At 38.1% G+C, this 18,566-nt stretch overlaps 1 protein-coding gene across 1 annotated transcript in view; it reads right to left on the bottom strand.

Annotated features, from left to right (window-relative positions):
- The window catches only part of NWD2 (NACHT and WD repeat domain containing 2), a 208,594-nt gene that overhangs the window by 7,757 nt on the left and 182,271 nt on the right, over positions 1–18,566 (bottom strand). The window contains exons 4-6 of the mRNA XM_054486078.2: positions 10,916–11,119; positions 7,682–7,826; positions 2,319–2,908 (exon numbers count right to left, since the gene is read on the bottom strand). Coding sequence (XP_054342053.1) covers positions 2,319–2,908; positions 7,682–7,826; positions 10,916–11,119 — 939 coding nt within the window. The remainder of the gene's footprint in view (positions 1–2,318; positions 2,909–7,681; positions 7,827–10,915; positions 11,120–18,566) is intronic.

Genomic DNA, 18,566 nt, shown 5'->3' with positions numbered 1-18,566 from the left:
TTGGAGGACCCGACTCCTGGGTAGTCAATAGACAGACTCAGGCTATTGGACAAAATATCCAGAAGAGCAAGAGCTCAGAAAGCCGTTCCTTAAACTGACCAACTCTGGACAGTTACCACACTCTGCCCCACTGGGACTGCTTATCTGTGCAGGGAATCAGCACATCCCACATAAGTCTTGACCTGTTGTGCTAGAGCATGTGCAGATGCATCACATGAACCTTTGACTTAGTCAAATTGAACAATATTTGTTTCCTCCAACGACGTGTATGCTCCTTTCCTCCACAAGGAAAAGGACCCTAGGGTGAGTACAAAATGGCATATGTGAATGTTTACTCATTTGGTTTCAGTTCTCAGGTGCCCCTCATGGTGTTACTATCTTGCTTACTTGGAATAATTATTCTAAAGTTTGAAGACACACATACAAATTCGTGTTCAAAGGCACACAAACATATGCATACACAATTTATGCGATGCAATGTGGACCCTAAATACAAACCTGCTACTTCATCTGGTGCTTAATTAAAGAAAAAGCTATATCTTCTAACACAAGCAGAAAACCCAGCTGGGCTTGATAGATTAAGAAAAAGCAAATTAGACTTCCTATGGACTTTTCAAAGGTAAGTGGAATATACCTGATTTTACCTACGGGCTTACTTTGGAACCTAATCCTTACATATGGTGCAATGCAACTGTCTCTGTTCTTGTCTTCAAGAGGACCAATTTGAGATTATGTAGCACATGACAGGTTATGAGAATATTCGTGAACTTAAAGAAAGTTCTGTTCTTAAGAGAGTCACCATGGGAAGAATAACACAGAGCTTCAGAATTAACACCATAATAAAATAAATCACCACACTTTGACACTAAGGGAAGAGGAGGTTAAAAATAATGGAACTAGTTTCATCCTGTTTAGGCTGAAGAGCCAACTCAGCAGATACCACATTCCAAAATGAGGTTCCAGACCATCATGCAGGACTTGAAAGGGAGATTCTGAAAACCAGTTTTGCTACTGTTAATAGATTAACCACTGCTAGCCTGAAAAAGAAGACTGGAGAGGCAAGGAAAAATGGTGGGGATCAGGGTGCTGCGGGTTGTTTCTCTCACCTCCCCCTCCCTAAAAGGAGGTCAGAGAGATGCCTGTCTTTGACTTCCAGCCAAGAGGAAGGGACTTTAGTGGACCACCTATAGAATGCCCCCTACAGCTTGGGGATATAGGCATCTGGTACCTAGTGACATCTGGAAACCATGAAGGCTGAGTGACTGAGGCTGCCTAGCTGCTGTGATGGAGAAGTGAGACAGAGCTGCAGGGCTGGGACTGGCCCAGAGGTCTAGAGTTCCTCAGGGAAAAACAATACCTGAGTGTTTCCCATGTGCTACATGTGGATGGCAGGCTACAGTGAGCTGACAAGGGTTTTTGTTTGCTTTTCGCAGGTCCTGTCTAAGGAGTGTGCTGGGATGTAGACAGGATCTTAGCAGAAAGGTACTAGAAGCACATTGCTGCATGTCTAGGAGCTGAGGAAGTAACCAGCTAGAAAAAAGATGCATTCCCCTGTGTCTAGGCAACTGTAGGTAAGAGACGCTCAGGGAAGATAGGGCAGAGGTACAGGAGGGGAAGGACCTCCAGGAAGCCATGAAAAAGCCTCCAAAGAGATGGGAGACAGCTTTAAACATGTGCTAAGAACAGAGAGTTCACAGTCCAGTTCAGAACAGTACTGGTTATGTAATAACTTTCTGGCCACCTTAACTTTCCCATATCCCCTAAACTGTAACTTTACAGGAATCATAAATGTTATTGGGATTAGGAAAGGAGAGAAAGAAGTGCCACGTGGAAAAAGAAAGAAGATCCCCATTTCCCACTGTAGGTGCCTTGTTTATGAGAGGCCCTAGATGGGGAAGAAAAGTGTAGACTGATATTTTCATTTTTACCTTAGCTTGGACATACTCATTACTGAACTGAGACTGATTTAGCAGGCAGGAGTGACCAGAGGGCTTGTCTTTGTCTGAAAGGGATGAGAACAGTTATTGAGATTGGCCTGGGTTTTCATCCAAATGGGGTGAGGGATGGGAACTAGCCTACAACATGAGTCTGAACAGTGAAAGAAAAAAATAAACTTGCTTTCCAGTGGTACCCCATGAGTTTTGCTCTCTCAATATAACTGTTACACCAGCAAAAAAGAAGCACTGAAGTATTCACTCCTAAAAGACAAACTATAATTCACATAGTAAATGCAGAAAGTAGAAACAAATTTGATTAATTTACCATTTTCCAAAAGTACAAGTTTTTACAAATATACATGGGAAAGAATAGGCTTTTACCTTCTTTGCTACTTCAGCTAGCAGAAGGGTCTTCCCAGTGCATGGCCCACCATATATAATAAGAGGGTTGATGTGTCCAGCTTTGCTTGGAAGAATGTAATTATGCACTATGTTTAGAGATTCACATTTGTACTCATAGAAGGAGGCGTATGTTTTACATAACGATGAATGTTGAAGGATTTCGTCATAGAGTGTATCAGTTTCAGTGTCAAAATTCTGTTGTATCGTTGCCTGAATTATATCAATCATGTCCTCATAAAATTGTTTACCAAGTCCTTCGATGTAATGATTTTCTATTTCTTGGGAGTAGCCTAGTTTCATGTCACAATGAGTAACAGATGTGTACACTCTCAGATTAGATGATGCAACAATAGTAGGAATAAATTCATCCCTGAGTTTTATCAGCTTCTCTTGGGCTTCTGGGTCCCGAATAATCCTCGGTTCTGTTCCAGTTATATCCATGTATTTTCCCATCTCTGGGATTTTCACAAAGCGCTCAATGTTAGCAATTTTCCTAATGTAGCAAACACACTTCTTTAGAAATGCCGGAGTTTGTTTTCCCAGAGCAAAGTCAAACTCATCCTCTATAGCTGAAAGAAAATATAAGAAGGAGTTTATTGCTTAGAATAAAGGAGCAACACACCCACATTCTCAATAGTCAACACCTAGTCATTAGTGGTAAGTTATTTTACTTATGGTTTGTAGCGAAGTAATCTTTAGAATAATTTCTTGACTTCCTATTTGTCTTTTCCTAATCAGCCAGCAACCCAGGAGAACAGGTTTTACATAAAATTATCTAATTTTCTCCCCAAGTTTAGGAAGAGGTTGGACATAAGCATAATAAAGAAAGCATATCAAATTTATAGTGGATATTTCTAATATCCACTATTTCTAATTGCTGCTCAGTTTTCCTCTCAAGAATTCACAGGTTCTAAGAGGGAACAGCAGGGACCCATTTGGGCCAGGAAAGAAACAGGAGGAGGCTGAAGGATGTAATTAGTTAACCGTTTCTTGTCAGCCTTTCCTTAACAAAGTGACCTCACCATTTTGTTTGAGGTATATTGAGTCCTAGTCAGATATGATCAAATATCAATACAAAAGCAAATTTTTTTCTTTCTTTTTTTTGTTTAGACGGAGTCTCGCTCTGTCGCCCAGGCTGGAGTGCAGTGGTGCAATCTCGGCTCACTGCAAGCTCCGCCTCCTGGGTACACACCATTCTCCTGCCTCAGCCTCCCAAGTAGCTGGGACTACAGGCACCCGCCCCCATGCCTGGCTAACTTTTTGTATTTTTAGTAGAGATGGGGTTTCACCATGTTAGCCAGGATGGTCTCTTTCTCCTGACCTTGTGATCCACCTGCCTCAGCCTCCCAAAGTGCTGGGATTACAGGTGTGAGCCATCACGCCCGGCCCAAAAGCACATTTTAAGGCAAAATATAATTATATTCTGATGACTGATCAATCTGGATGATCTATGTCACTGTTATAATATCCATCAGAACAAGTACAGAAAAAATGACTTAATATATAACTTCATTTCTTCTAACATATACCATATTATGGCTTACAATACATATGCTTGCACACAACTATATATATATTATAAATAATTTGTGTCCCCATAAGAAAATTTTAAACTGGATCAGTAGTAATGAAAACGTCATTGTGCAGGGAAAAATTAAAAATATGTAAAATAAGCTAATGGAAATGAATGACAAAGCAAGTATTCTTAAAATTGGCTGCTCTTCCTTTCTTCCTCCTTCCCCATCCCTTTCCTTCATGTAATTGCTCTTCATTGAACACCTTTTATATTCCAGGCATGATGACAGCCGCTTAGGATGCAATGGTGAGAGAAAACAGAACACTGAGAAAAATAATCCATTATGGAGCCCTATAAACTGAATGTTTGTGTCTCCCAGAAATTTGTATGTTGAAACCTAATCCCCAGTGTGATAGGGTTAGGAGGTGGGGCATTTGGGTGATTAGTTCATGAGGGCAGAGCCTTTATGAATGAAAGTCGTGTTCATATAAAAGAGATCTCAGAGAGTTCCCTTGCCCTCCTGCCCTATGAGGACACAGCAAGAAGACAGCCATCTGTGAGTGGAAAGTTGGCCCTCATCAGCCACAGAATCTGTAGGTGCTTTGATCTCAGATTGTGAATTTCTGTCAGGCAGGCTCTGAATACACAGGGCTGGTCCGGCCATAAATTGAAAAAAATTATATGTTGGTCATAACTCCAATGTCAAGCAAAATCTAGAATATATATACATATATTCTGTAATGCAACTATTAAGAAGGGTGAGAATTTTATTTAAAAATGGTTCCTTTCAGTGGAACTCTTGTGATAATATTTTTTCAGTAATGAGAGCCTTTCAATGGAAATTTTCAACCCAAATGAAAAAGATGTTTTCATAGCTACCAGTTTCTAGTAAGCTGTGTCATGAGCATCAGTACATTTTACAAAGGGTTTTAATTGAGCAAGCTGGTTAAGGAAGCCAGTTAAAGGAGCTTATAAACATATGTCTACTTTTCTTTTTAAGGAAGAGTAAGAACTTGTTATAATGTAGATAAGGGAAGATGCCAGAAATCTGGACATCATGAGCTACTACAGAAAGCAGCCTTGGACCCATCTCTTTTCTAGTCATCTGTGTAAAATGCTAGCAGGTTGGATTAACAGCTTGCTACATTCTGAGAGCATCATGAAGAGAAAGGAAGCAGTCAAACTGTAGTATCTATATATAATGCATTATAATCAGAGATATGCTCTGCCACCTTTGACTCCCAGAAAACAATTCAACTATAACTTGACATTGTTATCACATTTATGAAAAGAGTGTATCAAGCAGAAGTGTTGATCACAAATGGAGCAAAAAAAGAAATACAGATAAACCAATTTGGCAGAGCCCATCTAAGCTTGGCTCAGGGCGGATAAATGCTGTATACAGAATGCCTGGTATGGTATAGACTTAAATATACCTAAATAAATGATAGCTATGATACAAAGGCAACTCTACAGAGTTATTTTTAGAGGCAAAGTGCATGTTTATGATTTTATGGGAATTTTATTCATAGTTTGTGATGCCTATCTATAAATATTATAAATTTTAGAATTTTAGGGCATTATTAGAATATTATATTTATTTTCTGTTTTTGCATGTTCCTTAATGTCCTGAAATTTAACCAGTGATAGCATCCACTGAAAGTAATGGTAGAAATAGGTTTCCAGTCCTGGTAACTATTATCCATGAGAAATTAATTTCTTTACAATTCCCAAGGCCACTGAGTTTTGATGTTCTCAGAAGGGCACCATTTTAGAGTCTAATTTATTTCTCTTCCTCTCCTGTTGTTTAAAAAGGTGAAACTAGAAGCGTGAAAAATTACATTCAAACATAAATAATACACCTTTAACAGGTTCTATCCAGTATTCTTATTTCAAGATTTCTAGAAATATAATATATACTATATCTGTTTGAAAGAGTTGGCACGTCAGCGATTTTGATTGTGCAGACATGATCTTAAAAGGAGTTTGAACATAAAACAAGTAAAATTGTCATAAGCATGTATATCTTCAGGAGATATAACCCCAAGCAGAAAATACTCCACTTGTAGTAGCTCACGTGAAATTTCTCATCTTCATATGGCTATCTACGTGGACACAGTTCTTCACTGTGGGGAAAGCTAGGACAAGTGTTTGCCAGTGAAATAACCAAACACTGGAGCTGTGCAATTGTAAATAAGAGGATGACTTCCCCAAACTGGTGTTTTTTACATAAATAATAGGAAAGCTTCACTCTAGGTACTTTTTTCTAAGACAGCTCTTGAAGGAACAGGGTTGTTCTGTTTTTGGTAAAGGTGAAGAGCCTGAGCCTCAAAGATGGATCTAAAGGTTCCAAAGGAACAAGGATCAATCCTAATCTATATATTCTAAATATAGTACTTATTCCTGATGATTTTGGTATTTTCAGGAAGACTTTAAATGAGACCTAATTTTTAAAAACAGCTTCCTTCTGGAATTTGTCAAAATGGTTTGTAACTTCTCTGAGCTTCACCCACATGCATCCAGTGAGAATGATTACCAAGTGCCTTTTAGGTTTTCACGAATGCTTTGCCGCACCATTCCAAAACCAATCTGAAAACACAGCTATTATAGTTTTTCCCTTTATAAATTTTTACTATCAACTTTCAAAATAAATGCTACACATCTGACTACTTTTACCTAGCTGTGTTTGTTCCCTGGAAACTATGACTGACATATTCCTTCAGTTCTGTAATTTCCTGAGCAACTTCTAATGATAAAGCTTCCTTTCCATGGCTGAGAAAGGCCAACAGGTGGCCTCTGTACACAGAATGCCTGGTATGGTACAGACTGAAATATACCTGAATAACTGGGTGGGTTTTTATTTTAATGTTAAATTTGAGCCTACCAAATAGCTGGGGAGGTTTTTATTTTAATGTTAAATTAGATCCTACCAAATCCATTGTGCCAAACCCTCTGATGGCTTCCCATCTCACCCAGAATAAAACATAAGGTTCCTATTATGGCCTGTGCTCAACTTCTATCCTCATCTCTCCCTCCCAGTAAAAGTTAAAAAAAAAGAAAAAAAAAAAAAGTAAAGCTACCTTTTATTTTTCCTGCTCCCGGAATTAGCTAAGCACGTTCCTGTCTCAGAGATCTTAAACCTGTTGCTCCCTCTGCTGGGAATTCTCTACCTTAGATACATATGGCACTGTCAGTTCTGATTTTCTTCTGTAATTCAGGTCCAAAGTCATCTCCTTTTTGCCCACCTCATCAAAATCTGGATCCCCACATCATTTATCAGTCACTCTTATCCTATGACTGTGCTTTATTTTACTCATAATACTTATCAATCACTTTTGATATGATCTTGTTCATTTATTTGATTACTTGGCTATCATTTATGAATATATGTTTTATGAATATTTTTCCTCCCTCTAAAAAAATAAGTTGCAGGAGGCCTAAGACCTTGTCTTTTTAGTCAGCATTGTCTCCCCAGTGCTTGGCACATAGGAACCCAATAGATCCATTAATATTTGCTGGATAAGTGGGTGAGTGATGAATGAACAGCTCAACTGAGAAATCATGGCAGAATATGGTCAATTATATCCAGGGCCACCTCTGGCTTCTTTTAAAATCACATTTTCTAGAGAAGCCTTTGAGTTAAGGAAAGGCTTTTCTATGAATTAAAACAAAAGTACATTTGCTTCTCCAGAACATGGGAATATTTAGAAAAATTAAATTTCACCAGGCAGTAAATGAGATTAAATTTGCAGGGCATTAAAGGGAAGCAGTAGATGTACCTATTAATGATATATTTCTTATTTTACTGAAGGTGTGGGAAAATTACCTGAGAACAGGTACCTCTTAGCCTGGCTGTGTTTCATTTTACCCTTTTCGTGTAACAGCTTTACAGCAGCCTTAAATATCTTCTTGATCTCATCTGATATCTCTTGCCATGTCTTCTCATTTTCAGCATTGGTAGAAGCCTGCATCTATAGAAATGTAAAAGGGAGAAATTAGTCTTACAATTATCAAAGAAAAATAATATTTAAGAACAAGAAAATTTCTATTATTTGAAGGCCTACTATGTGCCAATACTATGATAGGTGCTTTACAGACAGTGTCTAATTTAATCTCCTCGATAACCCTGAAAGTTAGAAATTATTTCTGTGTTGCATGTGAAGACCAAGTTACACAAGGGTGTGATCCAAATACGGTGTGTTTGTTGGACTTTCCTATATACCATGCTCTTCCCTTTTGAGTTTTGATACAAGTACCGTAAGAAAATAATCTCTGGTGTCCTCCAAAGGGGAGAGAAAGTTAAAGGGGAGGTGCTCTTATGTTATATCTAATTGTCTTTATTTGTTTTAGCTTCATTTGTTTTGATGGTCCACTGGAAGATAAAATGGGAGGACTGCCTACCAATAAAGTAACATTTATATAGTCTTGATGATAATCTTATTCACACATTCATTTATTCAATAATAATTTATGCAGAAATATCATGTGGGGTTTTAGGAATAATCTCAATTTCCCTAGTGGATCATAAAAATAAATGAAGAAACAATTAAAGCAAATTAAATAGTAACATATGAGAAAATCCCCCAGATCATGGTAGAAACTGGTTTCTTGGGGTATCAGATTCTTTGCTATCTATATTTACTCCTGGCATCTTTAACTGGGAAATGGTTTGGGTTTACCCCAATATTCCCACCCAGAGAAGAAATATTGTTACAGATAATTACTTTGAATAATACATGTGAGGGTGAAGAAGAAAAATCAAGGATTCTGATATGATTTCCTGTTGCACAGAGGAAATGTGTTATGTTGGATACCAGAATGACAAATATACAGATCCCGAAGTGGAGAACTGTGGGTAACCCATGGCTGTCCTCTTGGAACTGCCTGGGTGCTGACTGAATCAAGGACATTCTCTTTGGCAGAGGGTTGGATATCTATGCCTTCTTTGCAATCTCCCTAAATATTCTACTCAATGAACAGGTCCACCATTCCCCTCTTCCTCTTTCATTTGCTTTTAAGGGACGTATCATAAACTTGGGAGCCAAGTTGGAAAGTAGATAATAACGTTTCCATCATGCTCAAGCATGAATCAGCTTCATTCCATCACTCTCTATAAGATGCATGAATATAAATGAACTGTTTAAGATGTTAAAGAAAAAATATTAAGTTAAAATTTAAAAAGAGACTATAAATAGCTAGGTAGATTTTACAAAGGCCTTCCTCCCACAGAAAACAAATGCATACATGAATCTTTCACAAAATAAAAACTGTAACTGTCAAACTTGAAAACTCAATGTATAGACAGAGTGAACACAACTGAAGAAAAAATTGGTGAACTGGAAAAATAATCTGAAGTTATCTTCTGGAAAGCAGCACAGAGATAAGAAAATTGATCATGTGAAACTGATCATGATTATGATGATGATATGATTATGATCAGTTTCACATGATCAATTTTCTTGATTTTTTTTTTCTTCTTCACCCTCACGTGTGTTATTCAAAGTAATTAACTGTAAGAATATTGTTTCTCTGGGTGGGAATATTGGGGTAAACCTAACTGATCATGTGAAATGATCCATTTTCATTGATTATGTGAGAGAGAATTAGAAGCCATCGAGGACAGAATGAGGTGGCCGAATGCAAACGTAATTAAGGAGCACAAGGAAAGAACAGAGGGAATTGAGGAGAGGCATTGTTTGATGAGATGATGACTGAGAATTTTCTAGAATTAAGAGACTATACGAATTCACAGATATAGTAAGCATGACATATACCAATCAGAACAAATAGACACATTATAGAAAAGTGGGCAAAACAATAATTTTTCAGATAAGTAAAAAAAGGGAGCTTCATTAATGGAACTTTAACCAATTAATATTAAGAATTAATAATCAATTATTTCATTAAATTATTAATTGTTTAATAATACCAATATTAATAAGTAAAAATCAGTATCACTAGTAAACCTTCATTGATGGAACTTATAAAGGATATACTTCAGGAAGAAGGAAAATTAGCCTAGAAGGAAAGTCAGAGATGCTAAATGGAAAGGTGAGTGACAATTTATAGTTTCTTAGCTTTGGATTTAGTTTTTTTCATTAAATTTTTAAAGGTGCACAATGTGATGTGCACAATCAAGCTAACTAACCACAACCAAGCTAACTAACAAATCCACTACCTCACATAATTACCTTTGTTTTGGCTGGTGGCAAGAACACTTGAGATCTACTCTCTTAGCCAATTTCAGGTTTATAATTAACTATAGTCACCATGAAAGTTTGTGCCCTTTGACCAACATCTCTCCATTTCCTCTAAATCCCAGACCTTTGTAAACACACTTCTACTCTCTGTTACCATGAACTCAACATTTTTAGATTCCACATATAAGTGAGATCATACGGTATTTGTCTTTCTGGGCCTGGCTTAATTCACTTAGCATAATGTCCTCCAGGTTCATCCATGTTGCTGTAAATGGTAGGATTGCTTTCTTTTAAAAAGACTGAATAATATCACAGTATGTGTGTATATAAATGTTCCTTAATTTCCTTCTACATTTTCTTTATCTTTTCATTTGCTGGCAGACACTTAGACTGTTTCCATATCTTGGCTATTGTGAACAATTCTGCAATGAACCTGGGAGTGCGGATATCTCTTCAAGACAGTGATTTTATTGCCTTTGGATATATACCCAGAAGTGGGTAGTTCTATTTTTAATTTTTTGAGGAACTGCTATACTGTTTCCCAGAGAGGCTGCCCGAATGTACAGTCCCACCAACAGTGTACCAGGGTTCCTTTTTCTTCACATCCTCTCTAATGCCTATTATCTTTTGACTTTTTGATGGCCATCCTAATAGGTGTAAAGTGATATGGCATTGTGGCTTTCATTTGTGTTTCCCTAAGGATCAGTGTGGATTTAGTTGTTAAAAGGAAAACCTGGGGCCTAGGGCAGAGTAACTTTCTGTCTACTCTGCCTTTTCTGTGCAGAACCACCCCGGATGACGTAAACAGTAATAAATGTAGTAATGGACAGATCCATAGGCTGGAAGGAAAGGCAGCTTACTGCATTTCTATTGCTTCTCAGCATTTCTGACTTGGGTCTGAGGTAATAGGCTGCTGGCACCGAGTTCTCATCTCGACAGTACCACTCCTCCAGCAACTTGGTCTCCAGCTTTGCCTCTATGGCGGCATCCAAAATCATTTCAAACTCTGAGGCTTCAACTTCTCCAGGGATTCGGATATTCCCATATTTTTCACCTAATAGTCCCTGTGTATCAACAAGAAAGTTCAATTTAGTGTATCACCAAGAAAGTTCATTTTAGTATTCACATCACATGGTCACTGAATAAATATTAATCAATAGATAATAAGATACATTGCTCCATCAGTTTTCTCTTTGGTCACAGTGGATGGTTGATTTCCTAAGTAAAATTAGATCAACTATATTATAACAAATTATTCATAGGTTGAGAAATGAGACTGCATATCACATCAGATGAATTCAAAATAAACAATTTTTGCAGCCAATTTACTTTCTCAAAGGTTACATAATACAACAAAAGCTGATCTACTCTGAGATTTGTTTGTTCATATCAAAGAAAAATGATGTGCTAGACCTTAAAAATGTCAAACATGTAAAGCCTCAAACCAAAGAACTGCTCTGTCAAGTACTGACAGCATAATTCTAAGTTTCAGATTCACACTGCTACAATAGAAAGAAGTATGACATCACTGAATGTGATACTACTAGTAACCCCACCGGTAACTAAAAAAACAAAAAATTCAAAATGTAAACAAGAGAGCATTTTCTCTCTATTAAATTGGCAAAAGAAACGTCTCACAGAAAAACAATGAACAAATATATACTCAGCCTTATGGCAAGGTGTGAGAAAATAACCATAGAGTGCTGATGGGCGTGTAAAATGATCTAGCATTTGAAGCCTAATCAGGCAATATGTATTCAGAGCCCTAAAAATATATATCACTTTTTACTTGGCATTTTTTTCTTCTGGGAATTTGTCTTTAGAAAATAATTAAGGAGGCAAATCAAGACTTAAAGGAATATTTATGCTGAATTGGTTTCTTTGAAAGAATTGTGTAATAACCTAAATGTTCATTCAAAGGATGTACTAAATTGTATCATACAACTATATTGACTTAGAAAGATGTTTGCAAGTATATGTTAAGTGAAAAGGGTAAGTTATAAAATGGCATACATAAGATGATTCCAGGCTGAGTGCGATGGCTCTCGCCTGTAATCCCAGCACTTTGGGAGGCTGAGGTGGGTGGATCACTCGAGGCCAGGAGCTCGAGACCAGCCTGTCCAACATGATGAAACCCTGTCTCTACTGAAAAGTATAAAAATTAGCCAGGCATGGTGGCATGTGACTGTAATCTCAGCTACTTGGGAGGCTGAGGGACAAGAATTGCTTGAATCCAGAAGAGGGAGGTTTCAGTGAGCCAAGATTGCGCCGCTGCACTCTAGCCTGGTCAACAGAATGAGACTCTGTCTCAAAAAAATAAAAGATGATTCCAGTGATTTTGACATTTATATATATAGAGAAGAGAAAGAATATTACGTACATATGTTAGAGAGAATATCACGCATATATGTATACACAAACATACATAAGAAACATTTTATAAAAATACAAAGCAAGGTTATTAATGGCTATCTTTGGGTGATTTTAAATTTACATAGGTCATTTAATAAGTTTATTATTTTTTATTAAAAACCTTTTTTTGGTATATATATATATTATTTTGTAGTGAGAAAACCGGTAGGTATTTAAACATTTTAAATTTAGTGGTGTGGGCCGGGCCTGGTGGCTCACATGTGATCCCAGCACTTTGGGAGGCCAAGGCGGGTGGATCACCTCAGGTCAGGAGTTTGAGATCAGCCTGGCCAACATGGTTAAACCCTGTCTCTACTAAAAATACAAAAACTAGCCAGGCATAGTGGTGTGTGCCTGTAATCCCAGCTACTGGGGAGGCTGAGGCAGGAGAATCGCTTTAACCTGGAAGGCAGAAGTTGCAGTGAGCCGAGACCGTGCCATTGCACTCCAGCCTGGGCAACATAGCGAGACTCTATCTTAAAAAAAAATTAGTGGTACTGCCTATTTGCTTTGTGGAGCAACACTTTCAAGGTTGCTGAGAGTGTCTGCTTACACCAGTGGTTCTCACAGTGTGGACCTGGAACCAGCAGCATCTGCAACACCTGGGAACATTCAAATTCTTAAGTCTCATCCCAGAGCTACCAAAAAATAAACTCTGGTTACAGAGCTGAGCAATTTATGTTTTAGCAAGTCCTCCAGGTGGCTGAACTTCTGATTTAAGCTAATAAAACTATTAGCTTATATAGCACTTGGTATTTCAATTAATCTTCATCTTATCTAGTAGAAATAAGGAGGGAACACAAAGGACCTCTTACATAAGCCTACAGTAACCAAAGCAATTTGTCTGCTTTATTGTATCCATGAGACACTTTCTGTTCAATCTGGGGACATTTTTGTTCTTTCCTCTTGTTGATTAGCATTTTAGCATAAACATCAAGCTGTGTTTAGCCACAGGAAGGTGAATTTCAGGTTTGGTTTCCCTAGGGGGCATTTCTGACTACTTCTACTGCCTATCCAGTATTCATAGTGTTCTTTTCATCTGATACAGGCAGCTGAAAGAGTAAGAGAAGTCCTTGGTAGATCTGTGTCCACGTAAATTCATGACCTAAATTCTACAACACAATGGTAAGCTCTCTGAGGGAGAGGCCAGAGCTGTTTATTCCTAGCTCATAGAAATGATTAAAACACACATTTGTTGACTAAATGAATGAACCAAGACAGAAAAAGAAATCATTAAAGTTTGTTCTGCTCTTCTCTGAAGCTTCTTTCTGTAGTCAAATAAAATAGTTCAGCTCTCAATAGGTAGAGTAACAATTTGGGAAGGTACTAGTTTTGTGAGCAATACTCATTTCAGCTGTATTGCTTAAGCAGGTACTGTATAAACATATCTCTGGTTGGACCATGTCCTCTCTCTCTCCTTAGCACATAAGCCATCTCATATAACTGGTTTACTGAAGGTGACTGTGGGTAACTGAATTCACTGCCTCAAGCTCAAGCCTCCTCAGTACTGGCCTCAATGACTGGAAAGGAAGTAGATCTAACCTAGCTGTTCTTTTTGGCTTCAAAAGTCCCTTTGGAAGGGTCTAGAATGGAGGGATGCTACATTATTGGTATCTATTATTTCAGCATGGTAGATGAAGGTTCTACAGATGGTGTGCTAATCCCAACCCACTATATTAGCCTGAAGGCCAATTAAGAGCACTTCTATTTTAATCTACATTGGGCCAATCTTGATAACAGGTTTATATAACACAAATGATGTATCTCAAGTTGTTTCCCAACTTCTAATGGTTCCCTCTTCCAGAATCTCTTTTGCTAAACAAATAGGCATGACCTTTTATTTTACCACACACACAGAGGAACATGCTCTTTTTTAGGGTAACAAACCTGGTGATTATCCCATTATCTTGCCTAATTCTGGACACTCAGCACTCTTAGTCGGGGTTGTGTGCCACTAAGAATGAGGTTTTAATGCTCGGATGTGCCATCGAACAGACCCACATGGGCAAAATAGGGAATAAGAGAATGTCGAAGCAGTAGGCATTGGTAGAATTCAAGAAAATATACAGATGGAGTTTGGCCATTGGTGGAGGACCAGGTAGACAGGCAGCACATTAAATATGGGATTTAATAATTGACAACACTCCATCTAGTAGCCAATTAGGTCTTGGAATATCATGCACTAGCTACTACAATCCAAGGCAAGACCAGCCGGGTTTTGGGCATGAAGCAGGGAAGAGGACAAAATAGAGAGAACAGAAACAAGATCTTGTCCCTGGACAGCACCATCATGATTGCACAGCAATGTACTGTTGGTTCTTCAACTTCTTTCTGCTTTAAACAAGGCTGGTCTTAGAGACTAGGATTCAGTCAAATCTATGGATTGGTTTCTAAAATATGCTCCACAGATCATCTACTGGATGATATGCTCCCTGGATCACCCAGGGTACTTGCTAAAATGTAGGTTGCTAGGTCCATTCTCAGATGGAAAGAACATTGTGAGTGAAGATTCCAAGGAAACTGCTTTTTAAAATGAGGTTCCAAAGGAATTCAGAATTTGAGAGCCATTGCTATGGGCAGTGCATATGTGGTCTCATGAGGAATGGTTAGCAAGTACTGAAGGGGCAGAGCCTGGACCACAGAGGATCATTTCAAAAATCAAGGGCTATTTAAAAATAATAATTTCTTTCAGTTGAGCACCTGGCACCAAATACTGTAATTATTTAATCGATATAGTAAGGCAGAATGTTCCTTAAAGATTACTAAAGAAGAAAAAATATCCTCATCCCATTCTAATAACAAATACATATTGAGTGCCTACTATATATAAAGTGGTAATACAGAACTTCAGAAAAGTAATAATGTGCTACAGGCTTAAAGTTACTTATTGGATTGTTCTCCCTTACTCTTTTCCTTCTCTCTATTGATTATTCCTTCAGGTGGAATGCTCATAAATCATGAATCAGTTAATTTTTAGGAGTCTAAGACAGGATTCTACCTCAGTCTTATCTTGCCATTTGAGAAACAGCAAAAGTGAATTTTGCTTCCACATTTTTCAGTAAGATATTTTTGGTTTGTGAATGTGTGTGTAGTTACAGTTCTAAGATAACACACAAATACTTACAAATAAGGCAATGCACAAATATTTTACCAGGACCAGAGTCAATTTAGAGAAGGGGGCAGTCCAACTCAGTTGCAAAGTCCAGTTCATAGGTCAAGGGACCAGAGCAGGGGTGGAGATGGAAGACCAAGTTCAAGAGGCTAGCAGCTAGACTCTAGGCAGCAAGATGGATTCCACTGTTTTGTTTCCTAATTAGATTATTCCTTAGCTCTGCAGCCATGGGGAGTATCCATGAATGACTTTAGGGCAGCCACAGCAGCTATGAGCAAGAAGGCATCCTTCTCTGTTCACTGGCAATAGAGTATTTATTCCAGCCACTGAAAGAGAAACAGATTTTCCACATCCTTCTGACCCCAATTCTCAAAAAGCTTGCTTTTTGCTTAGTTAAACCAACTTTGCCAGTTTGTAGGGAAAAACTTGGTGCAGAGATGAGAGACTACATTCAATTTTGCATTGAAGTCCACTTTTATGGGTTACACTATTGATCCATCTGCCTATGACCCTAGACAGAAGAAACGCATATGACTGAAAGAATTTTCTTTTTATTGAATAGTTTAAACATTCTGCCAATACGTAGGTGAAAATAAACATATGGGATTTTGCCTGTCTGTAGAAATCTATAGTCACCTCTCTCCCATCCACCTTACCAAATGTGGAAACACATTTAAATTGGCCTATTCTTAAACACTGAAGACACATAATATCAGCTAGGCAGAAAGCAACAATACAACACTCAAATATAATCTGGGGAGTTAAGTCCAGAAGGCTGAAAAATCTAAGAAAAATTTATCAGACTTTTATGTAGTTTCTGCATGTATAATCCTAGAATAACAAACACTTCCTGATGTTTTGGAACTGGATAGAGGTGGTGTTTGTACAACACTGTAAATGTAGTAAATGTCACCAAATTGTTCACTTTAAAATGGTTAATTTTATGTTGTATGAATTTCACCACAATTAAAAAATACTTTCCAAACTATTGAGCTCTTTAGACTAGGAACTTAAATATAAAAAGACTCCCTAGTTTTTAAAATCTCATTTTCCTTCTTTATATGCTGCTATAGCTACATCTAAGCCACTGCTTTCAAAGGCTTAGAGATAACATTTTCCCTCCTCTCAATTGATTTTTTTTCTTTTCCACTGGGCAAATATTGATTTCTCTCCACTCTGTTCTTCATGTGCAGTTAGCTCTGCTGCAACTGAGAATCTTTGGGGTCTGAGTCTATGGCATGCAGTTTGTATTGTACCAAACAGAACAGAGGAATAAGTATTCTTGAAGGTGTTGATGAGCTCAGTGTGTCTTTGACTTTACTCTGTGGTGGGATGTCAGGAAAGACAGGTGAGGATAGAGTATTTGGGGTTATGGATGCCATGCTTTGTTGGGCATGAGGCAGCTGCTCCCTGGACTGCTGTTTATGAGCCATTGCTCATGGGAGAGCTGTAAAGGAAAAGAGATCTCCACTCATCCTCCTCCACAAACTGGTGCTGTAACAAGCTGAAGCACATACTCTTTAAATGCCCTATTCTCCCAGCCTAATCACTGGAGCAAGGCAGGTGGGTCTGTTTCTCTCTTTCTATAGGCTTCTATTTATTAAAATAAAATTCTATGATTTTATGCATAATTTTCCTTCATATATGATTCATTTGACACTCAAGAATCTGTGAAGTAGGGAGAGACACTAAGGCTCTCAGACCTCAGCAGGCTTGCCCAAGGCCATGTTTCCCAGAAGACATGGTAGTACCAGCAACTGAATATGGGGCTTTAAATTCAATAACCCCATTATTTCTACTTCATCAAGTTATTGTGCTACATCCCCTTCTGAGAGTATCTTAGAGTAGCTCATTTGATTGTGATAGCTCTTGTAGGCAGTACCCTTGGCAGGGCTACCATGTATGAATGTGCAGGCTATGTACTGCACAACTCCATGGGGCACTGTTCACAAGGACTATGGCATGTTCAATGTTATAGCCTTGGGTGTTGGTATTCTTTCTACCTGATTTATTCTTTTGGGTGGGAGGACAAAGGTGGTTGTGATATATTCCCTGGAGCTCATGGCCAATGTTAAGAACTCTACTGTGGAGTAAAACCACCTGAACCCCGCCAAAGAGCCAGCAACACCTTATTCACAACTTAACATTATTTTCTCAATGATTTGGAAGTCAAGAAGCACCTATACATCTATTGGAATTTGTAATACAAACATAAGATACTTTATTTAGAAGTAAATTACAACTCAATTACTCAAACTTTAAGTTTCTTGTGTCACAAGTAGAAAGGGGAAATGGAGAAATGGGGATGTGATGGTTAATTTTATGTGTCAACATGACTGGACCACAGGATGCCCAGATATTTGACTTAACATTATTTCTGGTTGGGTATGTGATGTTGTTTCTGGGTGAGATTAGCACTTGAATTGGTAGACTGAGTAAAGCAGATGGCCCTTCCCAACTGGGTATGTACCATCCAATCCATTGAGGGCCTGAAGAGAACAAAAAGACAGAGTAAAGGAGAATTTGTTCTCTCTGCCTGACTGTTGAGCTGAGATATTGATCTTCTGCTCTTGGACTGGGACTTATTCCATTGGCACTCCTGTTTCTTTGGCCTTTGCACTTGGACTGGAATTTATACCACCAGCTTCCCTAGGCCTCCAGCCTGCAGATGGCAGATCATGGGGCTTGTCAGACTCCACAGTTGCAAGAGCCAGTGCCTTATAATAAGTCATCTATATATATTTGATTGATTTTGTTTTTCTGGAGAACTCTAATACAGGGGGAGATGGGAAAATGATAATAAATTGCAAAATAATAATGACAAGTGACTAAAACATTCCCTGTTAAAATAATGTCCACATTAAAGATAATCTAGATAAGGTCTTTAAGAAGGGTAATATTTTTGGCACCAACAGACATGAGGGTAATATTTTTGGAAAACTGTTAATTTCTTAGTTATTACAGATACACGCTTGTATGCAGGGTTG

This window comes from Pongo pygmaeus, chromosome 3 (assembly GCF_028885625.2).
Source record: "Pongo pygmaeus isolate AG05252 chromosome 3, NHGRI_mPonPyg2-v2.0_pri, whole genome shotgun sequence".
In the NCBI taxonomy this organism is placed as follows: Eukaryota; Metazoa; Chordata; class Mammalia; order Primates; family Hominidae; genus Pongo; species Pongo pygmaeus.
Note: the sequence above shows the minus strand (reverse complement) of the source record. Positions and strands in the feature narration are given on the sequence as shown.